This window comes from Vanessa tameamea, chromosome 10 (genome assembly GCF_037043105.1).
Source record: "Vanessa tameamea isolate UH-Manoa-2023 chromosome 10, ilVanTame1 primary haplotype, whole genome shotgun sequence".
In the NCBI taxonomy this organism is placed as follows: Eukaryota; Metazoa; Arthropoda; class Insecta; order Lepidoptera; family Nymphalidae; genus Vanessa; species Vanessa tameamea.
Window position 1 is genome coordinate 8,719,260 of NC_087318.1, and position 12,950 is coordinate 8,732,209.

The 12,950-nt window shown below is 31.9% G+C and overlaps 1 protein-coding gene across 1 annotated transcript; it reads right to left on the bottom strand.

The window, feature by feature from the left end:
- Positions 1–16: 16 nt before the first annotated feature.
- Positions 17–12,886, bottom strand: Lkrsdh (Lysine ketoglutarate reductase/saccharopine dehydrogenase). The gene is made up of 20 exons (XM_026644819.2): positions 12,679–12,886; positions 9,441–9,587; positions 8,570–8,746; positions 8,159–8,311; positions 7,001–7,147; positions 6,575–6,653; positions 5,556–5,683; positions 4,886–5,037; positions 4,445–4,567; positions 3,720–3,891; positions 3,490–3,560; positions 3,218–3,342; positions 2,821–3,055; positions 2,476–2,612; positions 2,281–2,393; positions 1,834–2,002; positions 1,582–1,676; positions 1,305–1,506; positions 895–1,071; positions 17–574 (listed from the first exon to the last, which is right to left on the bottom strand). The coding sequence occupies exons 1-20, from the start codon at positions 12,751–12,753 to the stop codon at positions 456–458; spliced, it is 2,796 nt and encodes a 931-aa protein (XP_026500604.2). The 5' UTR covers positions 12,754–12,886; the 3' UTR covers positions 17–455.
- Positions 12,887–12,950: the final 64 nt, after the last annotated feature.

Sequence of the window (12,950 nt, forward strand, 5' to 3'; positions counted from 1 at the left end):
ATGTTAAGATTATATTAGTCTGTTTTTGGAAATTTGCGATATCTATTTTCCCCTCAAAGCTTGAATGAAAAGTGGGTATCGCAATAGCCCAAACGGAGGCCCAGAAATGAGGATCGTACCTACATCTATCATATTGCTAGGCGACCCGTATAACATTGAGCTACCGGAGCTTTAAGCTGTTTACTTAAAACTCTAAAGAAGTGCAGTATTGCATATATATTATTATTCATCATATATTATTGTATTCCAATTCACTTCGCGCATTACATTCCTTAGCTCAGCACGATATATTATAATCGAGTGCATTTTACCGTACTTACTACGTTATATCTTAGACAATATTTGTAATAAATATTAACATAAAAAATACTATTAAACATATAAAATACATAAGTTTAATTAGTTTTACTATTCAGTCAGTCAACTTATATCAAATAAAAACATTATTTAAGATTTCAGTTCAAAGGCCTGATAACTTCTTTTGCTGTGATACCTTCAGCTCGTAGCCTGGACAGAAGTGATTTGTATACCACGGGAGCAAACGGCAGTACGACACCTCTTTGTTGAATTTCCCCTGAAAAAAAAAACAGTAGCATATAATATTATATGAAATTATAGTTTATTGTGATATATACATTTAATAACTCTGGATAATATGATTTAAAAAAAAAACCACAAATACTCTTTATTGTAGCCCAATCAAGTCAAGGAAGTTATACAGGTATTTATCAGTACAATAAGGTAGCAATAGATAACATTGTATACCGTACATACCTACATTTCGTTTTCATTTGTAGGTATTGTGTCGAAATATACGATCGGTAATCGGCCATGAACCCGTTGTAATAACTACCAATCAAAGCCTCGATGGATATTATGATTGTTAAGTCTCACCATCGAGCACCATCTTTGCAGCGATGGCAGTGGGCAGTCCTACGGTTCGCGCCATCGCGGTGTGCGAGGCGGGGTCTCCGCGCACCGTCATCGTCACCTCGCGTCGTTCTTTCTTGCCATCACTCCATGTCACACCGATCTCGTGTCGAAGGACTACGAAGTCAGTTTCATCTTTTTCTGAAAAAAAAAATATAGTTTTATTCACATTTATCTGCATTTGCGCACAAACCTGTGCGCTATGACTACATATATTTTTTATTTTTTGTAATAGGACGGAACGGCTTCCGTGTTTATTATGATTCACGAGTATACCGTTACATATTATTTCACTTCAATGCGTGGAGGCTTCTTCCCGATATTTTTTGAGGTCACAGAAAGAGAAATACATTGAGAGAGCTAGAGTATGTTACCTAATTGCAACCTCTTCCCTAGGTAATGTGAGACGGTGTCGAGAGGCGAGCCGCGCTTAACGACTGGTTCATCGTCTAGCAGGCCGAGTGATTCCAACGCCTGCGCACCCGCGCTGCCAATGCGTTCCGACAGGCGAGTCCTAAGATTCCCGTAGAAGATCGACGAGTCGATTAAGCCGAGGAGCTCGCAAGCAAATTGCCGCTATGAAATACAAAGAACAATATTAGTTTCCTTACAAATCCATAAAAATCTCCTTAATAATAATACAAATCTTACCCAAGTTATTTGTGGTCCTTCGGGGTGTAATGTCGGATGAGGGTTCGGATCAACGAATCCAAAAAGTTGCATAGCTTTCATCGTTTCGGCGAAACCTGAAATGTCTTATAATTAGTATTTTGCCTTACAATCATAAATGTATTCTTCCTTAGAAATATTGAAACCAATAATGACATTATAATTTATATTTATTAATAACGACTTCATCACAGTAAACAAACAAACAAGTAAACAAATTGTATCCAAAGAGACCTTTGTATCGAAGGGTCCCTCTAAACATGGTGTGCGCATCTTCAATCCCATACAGAGAGGAATATATAGTGCTGTCTCGGTTGGGAAATCCTTCGAACGCAAAACCTGGTAGGAAATCAAGATCCCGCGCTACTGACATCAACTCGCCACCACTGAGAACTTCCACGGCCTAACAAAAACCGAAAAGGTATTAAATATCAATTACATATTCACAACATACGTATACAATTATACCAATAAATATAATTGATGCTTTAATCGTATTAAACATTAATATAATTATTACAGAGTTTATTTTACACTGGAAATTAGCTATTCGATCTTGTACAATCTATAATAATAATTATTATTACAATCTTTTCTATCCTTTCAGATGAAGCATATATTTTAACAATTTTCAATACAATAAAAACATATTAAGCAAATAAAATAAAAGTGAGACGTTACCTGTCCTTTACTGAGGTACTTGGCCCCAGAAATAGTGTTAAGTAAAACACCACGTGGACTCCAAGAGAATTTGTATCTCAAAGCATTGTCACTATATTCTGGCGCAGGTAATCCTTAAGAAAAAAATAATTTTCCTATTAAAAAACAATAATTAATATATATTTTTTATATATTATAATATTCTAAAGTTCTCACCTCCACAATATGATACGAATGAATCGACTCTTCCGCCATGGTTCTGTACGTCATGAATGCATTCCAATGCCAGCAAATGGTCAATACCAGGATCTAAGCCTACTTCGTTTAACAATGTCACCCCGGCATCTTTAGCGCTGCAAAATTTTTTTGGTGATAAATGAAGTAAATCTAACATTGAAAAAAGTAAAGACATTTATTTTAATTTATTCTGAATCCATTTAAAATAACATTTGTCTCGTCATTAATATCGATGAGGTGATAGAAATATTCTTATCTAACCCAGTTAAATAAATTAAATGAAGCTAATATATAAATTCCCAACGAAAATAAAGCGGTACTCACGCCTCGTCTAGCTCTTGCACCTCGGGGCGCACGTAAGAGGCGGTGACGAGATGCACGCCGGTACGCACGCAGGCGCGCGCCACTGTGCCGTGCAGGTCGTACGGCAACAACGACACCACCACGCGCGACTGCGATACCAAGGCGCTCAGCGCTGCCTCGTCGTTCGCCTCCAGGTACTCCGACCGGATGCCGTACCGCTCCGCTAACGCGTCCGCTTCTTCTTTAACTTGTGAGGCTGCAATATAATTTGTTCGTTTGTACATGAACATTTTTTATTCAATAAGTTATGACTTTTGTTAATTTTCCAAAAAAAATTATCGGACATTTGTAATGTACCTGACGTTAAGATCAATGTATGTCGGTATAATATTTTGGGTTAGTAAACTATTTAACTAACCAATAGTTACGGCGACATTCTTGTCTCTTGCAAGATATTCGACTACAGGCGCGGAAACAAGACCACTGCCTAAAATCACAACTGGAGATTGCTGGTCGTTTCCTTCCACCTTATGGCGGGAACGGCTAGAATAAATAGTTTGGTTATTATATTTATTGAAAAAATTCGACATAATTTATATATAAGTGGTATATAATATACGGTTATTTATAACGTTTCATTTTTTTTATCAAGAACTGTTAACTTATAATAACAAAATCATAGAAACTTACTTATTAGCCATACGAAGTTCGTTGATGTATTCAAATGAAGACGTAAGTTTTCCGTTGCTGGTAATGATAGCCTAAAATAATAACTAACGTTTAAAGATGTTCAAGGGTATTATATTTTTTAATAAGTAATAGATCAGAAGTGAGATCCAGTAAATGAAAAGATTATTAGGTTGCCTGTGTGGTAGTGATGTAAAGTAAAACCTACAACATAAATTAAACGAAAAACTTACTCCTTGTACAACAGGAGTGAAATTATGTTCTTCCAGCGGCCGAGTTGCATCAGAACTCATAATATCTTCAGCGTAAGGGTAGAGCAAGTCACCAAAAAAGTCCGTCGATTCGCGAGGTAGTTGTGTAGGCATGTTGTCAATAGAACAAACTAGCACACCGGGCCCTTTGAAGCTGTGGAATATTTAAATAAGCATGTTAATAATTACTTACGTGTTTTTCTTGAGATGACATAATTTTATATATTTTTCACGCTTGAGGAAATATTACTGTTATTTATAGCGAGTTTCGCTTTATTTATAGTAGTGTTTATTTTATATTACAGCAAATAGTTTATTATGAATGTAATTATTTGTTCTTATTGTTACAAGAATTCAATCTTGTGTGTTTATAAATACTTTGCATGTCGGAGCAAATATTCAATAGCACAAAGATAACATATGCCCTATAAAACTATATTAATCGGACGATAACCTCACCACTTCATCTACTATCTTTTGATATACTTATTATTAAGTAATCTAAAGTATATCCATCAAGATATTAAAAATGTACTTCACATACACGCACTTCAAATACACATGCATAAACTAACACGTGTGTGAGATTAAAAAAAAAGATTTATAAAAAAAACAGTCTAATATCTTGTTATTGAATTACAATCGATTTCAATAGTAAATTAAATAAAACATTTTATATTTCTTAAAATCTATTAAAAAATGGTCACCTCTTTGTGTCCTTATTTCTGTCGGCGTCGTAGAGACAAAATGGTGTGTCGATAGTAGTACATTCGTTCATAAACTCGATGGATCCACCGGGGTCTGCCGAGATGTCGCAGATTGCCAGCATTCTATCATACCAAATGGCTTTTTCATAATCAAATAAAAAAGAGATACGAGTATGTGACTGCGTTTAATTTAAACGATACAAAATTATAATTTAAATTTATATTAGGTACTGTAATAAACTATATACCTAAATATTGTTCGTTCTGTCTTATTTAATAAACAAGTTACGTCACATATATATCTACGAATTGATATATAAAATAGGTATATATAGCTTTTACATTGGCTCTGTAAAAAATAATAGCCATTGCTTACTTAAAGAAAACTTAAAGTGCTTTCCGAAGCATTTAAAAATATATATTTAAAAGTATGGCCATTACCTGTGAGGTAGAGCTGGAGCGCCAATACTCTTAGGCAGCCACGGGGTGTGTGATGGCATAAGCAAGTGCTTAGCGTCTGGAATCGTCAGTAGCTTAGGGCTGTCGACAGCCCAGTAGATGCAGTTCACCAGCACCGACGTATAGGGAGCTATCTGTTCAATCATATTGAAATAGTTATACTATAATTTTAATACATAGCCATGGTTACATGCGCTATGTTCATATACCCCAATATACCGTTAATAATAATAAAATGATTTCGGACGAAGCCATTTTTTTATAAATTTTTTAATAAACGTTTGTAATTTTTAAATTAAATAGTTTTTAAAGTAACGGTAACACATAACAACAAAAATCCATGAAAACCCATGTAGCATTTTCATTCACCACAAGGAAAATATTTTATTTATCAAGTACGAACTGAGTTTTAAAAAGCAATTAAGTAAATGAAAATTTAGTGGCATCTGCTAGGGCTTCAACCCGAAATGTTCGATTAAGATTCACATGTTCTAACGCAGTCGTTATAGCAGGCCATATCTAAATATGTATGTATGAATTTCTCTTTCATGGTACAATTGATATTAATAAATAAGTATTTAAAAAAAATATTCAAAATTAGATAACGATCAGACAGTTCAAGAAGAAACATGTGTTAAAAAGGACTACTCACCTTTTGTGCGAAAACAGATATGTATCGTTCTGGATGTTCTTCATACTCCTGAGGGTCGTAACCTCCTCCATTTTTTCTGACTAAATGGTGCCGTCTTCGAACCTCACAACCATAGATTTTATTTGGACCTTAGAAACAATTGATATCAAATACACCATTTCCTTTACACAGAACGCGGTACAATGACAATTTTTAATAAACCATATTTAATAGAACATTATCAGTGTTACTGTTTCGTTAAAACTCACTCCGTATCTCATTCGCAAATTTGTAAAACTTACTGATGGTGATCACTATAGCCGCAAAGATAGATTTTCAGGTTTATATATGGAAATGGACTTTCTGACTTATTAATTTAGTTAGTTTCGCGTTTGTTTTAAAATAATATAACAGCTCAACAGATGAACTGGGAAGCCGGAACAACGGTTTAATATTTAACATACGGTTTTAAAATTGTATATGCAAACTGTTCTGAAATTCAATGATAATTGTAATGTAGTGTCTCCTAGAGACATAATAAATATTGTATGACTTTATTTGGAATTGTAGTCAATAGCAGTTATTGAGGATATTGTTACAAACTCAGAATAATAAAAAAATATTGCACGGTTTGAAGATTTTCATATCTTCTCGAACAATGTTCATTCTAAAAAAACTGGGCTTTTTTTCTAGGTAGTCATTAATTCTTGGTAAGCACTGGATTTAGCCACATACGTCTTTAAATATAGGCTTAAAGACGTATGTATTTATTTCATTGTTATTTAATTATAATTATACACTGTGAGTTTTAATATTCTATACTACGTATATGTACTTATAATCATTTTTTTTAAAATAAATATAGGTACATATTAGGTACTGTAATAAGGAAAGCAAATTTAGGTAGCAATTGTAGCAGTTATCTAAATCCTTATCAAATATGCCAAGAGGTATATTTTTGTTATTCTATTTCTTATATTTATCATAGTTTTATCTATCTACTATTACTGACTATTCATGATTTGATAGATTTAACTTACTGCCGTGCTCCGCCACCTTCCTTAACATTTCAGGTGGGACGTATTCATGCGGCAACTCATGAAATATTTCTTGACTACCCTGAAAATAACAAAATCCATTTCGTCATATTGTAAATTAAATGATTACTAATTAATTTTATAGAACGCATAACATTTTAGATAACATATTGATAAATATTTGATTAATATCATTATAAATATATGTACGAGTATATACATGTATTATATATATATTATTATTAATTCCTCAGTAAGTCCTATCAATATTTATTACATATAATAATCAAAAACAGTCTTATCTGTAATAAAAACTAAAACCATTTTGTATAGTATTCAATGATTGATTGTTGGCCTCATTTTTTTATTCATTCAATAATTTCTCCTGCATTAGAGTTACATATTTTGTATAGTATGAATAATCCTGACCTGAGAGACATTTCCTGAACCAGTAAAGACGAAAGTAAGCGGTCCAAGTGATTTAGGCATCATCCCTAGTGCAACTTCGTAACCTGCGTCTCGAATCGCCTGACGAGCCATGCTTGAGCTCCGGTAGTTGTGGGCTGGACCTATATGCTAAACCAAATATAAAGTGTTATTTAATCATACTCTACCTTTTATTTTTATACTTCCTATATAACTTAAACAATTGTTTATCCGAATAAAATAGGTATATATAGCTTTTACTAAAAAATGAGGCCTGAAGGACATAACTGGTATGACATCTCTACCGTTCAACTTTTAATTAATATTTTATTTATCTCCAGGAGATTTTAGTCGTAGCAGTTATTTAATTCGTTAATTCATATATTATAGTTTTCATAAGAGCATGTTATTACCAATTAAACTTTATGTTTAGATACATTATCACCCTATGAAAAAATAGTTATTAAAAATTATAGGTTTTTAACGCGAAAGAGATCAAGTAATGTATTATTAAAATGATACCTAAAGAGGTAGTAAATAGGCAGTCAAATATTAAATATACTAATATATATAAATAGTGTGTAAATCTAGTAAATACGTTGTAAATTTTGCATAAACGTTGACCTTTTGAAGACAGGCTAGAAACTTATATATTGTCTGTGTTTTAAAACATTGGCAGTTTAAGAATGTTAAAAAAAAGGCATGATACATGTGCTCGCGTGCTGTGCAGGCGGAGTGAAGAAGCACCTTAGGCATCAGGTGACTAAGGCGCTGAAACGGTAACAAAAATTAAAATTTTTAAAACATTCCATGGAAATGAGCATCTGGGACTAGACAGATCGTGTTTATTTCTAGATGTCATTGCAAGTGTTATTGCATAATTCATAAAAAAAAAATTTATAATGGCGCTTATATTGTGAGGAACAAAGAATTGCTGAAATACAATCTCGCTTTACCCCGATAAAGGGTTGCGTGCTGTGTAAGCCGTACGATAAGAGATAACGATACAGGGTAAGCTGAGTGGGGTGTGGGCGTTGATAAAACTTGGCCCAATAGATACTGATTTCTAATATTAGCAGATTTCTATTATGACATTCTTACTGTTACTGGTACAAGTGTATAATTAAGGCGCAAAATAAACTGATAACAATAGCGTATTACCATGAACGGTGTATGATGTCCCAAAGCGAGCAATCGTAATCCAAGTCCATGCAAGATGTTAATCATACCGGCTACTCCGGCGTACTTTCCAAATGCTACAACACGATTACCCGCGTCATCCATTAGCTTCTCGTAATCTATTAAACGAATATTCTGAAAGAAATATAAGAAAACAATACAAAACCTAATTAATTTTAAATAAAATGAGTATAATTGCTTGAAATGATAGCGTTTAGTTACGCCATTTTGGCGCCCTGATAATACCATTTGTCTAAATTATTAAGTAACAAGTTATTTTTAAAAAAGATATTCCAGTAAAAAATTGAAGAATTCTTAAAATATGTTTTTCAATCTCCAGGAGATCTAAGTAATTAATTTCGTATTCACTATTACTGCGTAAAAACAAGTTACCTTAGCCAATATAGCATCCAACATTGGCATATTTGCTTCTTGAGCCTTGATTGTGTGTGAAAAGAAGCAGTAAGTTTTGTTAGGAATCAAAAGGTCGATTGGAGTTTGTTTAACACCAAATATTACACTGGCTTCGCTGATGTCTTCTCGTACTATTGCTCCCGCATTTATATATGACTAAAAACATATGTAATAAATTACTTAATCATAATATATAAAAAAAGACGTAATCGTTCTACACGAAGTAGGCTAATTAATTAATTCATCGTAAAAATGGTTTAGGGTAAGTATACCTATTTCTGAGGTGCCAAAAATTAGAAGATCATATGCGAATAAAATTTCTAAGAAAAACTATTTGTAATAAAATCAAGATGATAAATTACGGGTTTCAAATGTGCAGTCGATCAGTTCCCATATTTTCTACGTGCTTTTGAGTTATGCATCTAATGTTTTGTGTTTGTGTTTCCATAAATGTATTTTTTTTAATTTTATTAAAAAATATATTTATTTGTTTTGTAATTAAACAAACGTATACGTATCGCTATTTTAAATACCGCAGCAAATAAATACTTATTACCTATTTTAGCTTCTTACAAAGATTTCAGTAATAATTTTGCTTGAGTTAATAAAGAGTTAAAGAGTTAAGTTAAAAAATGAAATACATACCGTTTACAAATGTTCAATGAATACATACTCAATTACTGATGTAGTACGTAATAATAGTATTGTCATAGAATATAGATAATGGTGCAAGTAGCAAATTAGTTGTAATATTAAACTATCAAACTTACATTATATAGTACTTTAGTTTATTTATAGTAGTGAAAAAAGTATTTTTATAGTAAGGATGTGTAAAAATAATTAAATCTACCTGCATAGGATACGCTCTGCGATTGGAAGGCTGCACAATAACTTTAACGCCATTTCGGACAAGACGATTGACATTCATCGGTGAGAATGGTGCTCTCCTCTCCCATACTGATTGATCTTCTCTCCGAATTGCTATTATTCTTCGATGCTAAAAAAACAACACAATTAACTTCTCAATATTTAATTACAGATACTACTAAATTCATACTAATATTTTGATAAAAAGGTGTCAACAGCAGGAGCAAGATATGATGATTACATTCTCTAAAGTATACATTCCAATAGATGTAGATACCTCTACCTACTCATAATTTTCAAATTACACTAATAATTTACACAATGGTCAAGTTCACTTAATGCCGTATGTTGATCATTGAGTTACCTCATCTAAACTATCCTCTCTACCTATCTTCAAGTAGTAGATAATTCATTCATTCCTTTCATTCTATTAAGAGGCTCATCCATTGATCATCTTTTAAATACTTTCATACAACTTTAGAGAAACTTCTCTTAGATCCAAGATATGCTCTATATATATGGTAATGTAGTTACAAAAACAGATTATAAATTAGGCAGGCGGACGTGTCAATAAGCCATCTGATGATAAGCAGTCACTATTGCCCAAAGACATTGCCACCAACGTTGGAAACCTATACCTGCCATTACACCGAGTCACTCATCCTTCAAACCGGAACACATTAAAAGAAAGTATTGATGTTTGGTTGTAGAATATGTGCTGAGGGAGTGGTACCTACACAGACGCGCTTGAACCCCTTGATGATCACATAAACGTAAACTACTCTACCCTCTGTCTTTTTCTGTCTTTCTTGACTTTAATTATTTAAATACAAATCATACTTCTTTATTTGTTTGTTTGAGGAACGTTTACAAATCAGCAATGTGAGTGCTGCCAGATTGCGGGGTATTAAAAGTAGTTATATAACGCACTTATTCACCGAGACTCGAGAAGATGAGTAACAAAAACTTGTTAGAAAACTTTTTTATTTTTATTTCACTAATTATTTGCCATTCATTATCTTATGAATATTAAACAGAGACCAAAATTGTGTTAAAACAAAAGAAAGCTTTGTAAAATATTGCTTGCACCCTAGAGTTTGAGCAATATAAGTATAAAACTTAGTGGTTCTACCAGTATGAACCCCGGTAAATTCATTTATTAAATCTCGGTTTCCAATTAACAGGAACGACATTTTTAAAGAGCCGATAAAACAAAGATTAGTTTTAAGTGAGTTTAGTCAAAATAATTATAAAAGGAATAATTTGCCTCAATCTATGATTATACATAATATTTTAATGTACAATTTCAACATATGCGATATATCATATTTGCCGAAGGTAAAGTACATAAAAAAAATCACATTTTTTATATTTAATTTACTCTACCTTTCGGCAGAGTGGCGCCTATCAGTATGCCGAGCTGGTTGAGTCGTTAATGTAGCTTATAATATATGTAGCTTATATATTAAAAACATAATTTCTAAATTTTATAATTCTGCAAACTGTAATCTATTCTTAAAAAGAGTCTTGCTTGTATTATAACTTTTCTTTTTATTAAGAAGAAGTTAAGAAGGTGACATAATACCATAGATCTTCGAATGCAGTGTTAATTGGTAAAGATAGGATTGATCGGATAAGTGGAATTGGTTGAAAATTCAGTTGACTTATCATGACTCGCCACTATGATTTTGTGTAGGTTATGTCTCGGGACTATCAAGTTGAGACTAGAAAGTTGCTTGTCGAAATTGTTGATGTAGATGTTAACATCCATATCATCATGATACTATTTGTAAATAATTACGTTAAGTAAGTAAAGTCAACTGTTTTATTCGTCGAAGTTTTATTCTCCTATTCTTTCTTTTATAGTGACAAATCCTATCGTTAGTATGGCCTATACCCAAAGTAATAATTAACTTTAGACTACAAAAAATACGGAATGTTTACTGTGAATAAAACTGCACGCGTTATTTATGGGGACCCATAGAAAATATTCTTCATAAAAGTGTGTATAATAATTTTACTATGACTGTATTTTAAAATATATAAAATGTTATTTATCAAATAATCTGGCATTGTGATATGAAACATTATGCATGTACTATTTTGTTTTACGTATTTTACGTTAAGTATTACTAAAATAATCATTTTGTTGATTAATCTAATTAAAAAAAAACATTCCACATCCTGTTTATTTAAAAAAAGTTTTGAAATCTTGTGTTCCCGACCTTTGAAAATTTCAAGTCTGGGGCTCTACTCAAGACACCCTCGTCAAGTTTAGTTTTTAAATAACCATTAACATACTGCTAATACATTTTACAGCTTAGTTCGGTTATGTATTGCATAATTATGAATTATTTTAAAATACACCTGAACGATGTTGAAGACCATAATAATAAACAAAGATAATTGCTGATTAAGTAAACTATTGTTGCCATCGTAATACGTTTTTTCCCTTAAAGTTAGGTATTAATATTATTAAAAGATAACATGTTTTAAATTATTACTGATTAATTATATTTATCGTCTTATCATTTATCAATCGTAAGACATAAAGTGTCCACGTTATACAATAAAGCATGGTGTTGCTAAAATATATAAGAAACTACAAATCACGTATATGTACAAAAATAAAAAAATATTTTATCAATTTAACATAGCTGAAGCAAAAAATAAAAAGGTCCTTACTTAAAAATATCGAGATTATTTTACATTATAGCTGAAATAACTACCTTTTAATTTTCCAGTTATTGCTACTTCTCATAAAGATCTGAACGCTGAATTTTATTATTAACTGAAGTTTATACTTAGTATTTTTACAACATTAATTAACTTATTAAGTACTTATCTTTTAGTTCATGACCTACTTTAGTTAATCTGACATTAACATTGCAAAATATAAGCGCCTCCTTAGGATTGAAAATTATTTGTAATAAAATAAATTATAGCATAAAAATTGTGGGTATATTTAATTTTGTGAATTTCCCACAATACTCTAGATTTTGAAAAACATCAATAAAAAAAATACCGTTTGTTCGTTCATTGCTATAAATTACTTATAAATAAACCTGTGTATAACAGTTTAAATTTTAATATTGTAACAGCAAATCAAAATTCATAAAATAATAAATATCTTGGCTGGGTGGGTGGCTATTCCATTTTTAATTAAAAAAACCTTTAACGTAAGTTGAGAAAATAAAGCACAATGTGTAAATAATACGTACCCTTGCAGTAGAATAATAGGCGAAATGCTTTACCACCTGCCATTTCGAACGCAAACCTGCAGTTTTATAAAACATTTTATTTACATATATTATAATTCTCGATATAAATGCTACCTAATTATAAGAAAATTGATAACAGTAAGACACGGCCGTTACACTCGTAATGATGTATATGAGTAATCTATTTGTGTTTTATCGTCCCGATATCTTCTTATTCTGAACAGCTTTCTGAAAACAATCGTAATTTCGTTTATCTCTACACGATTAAACAT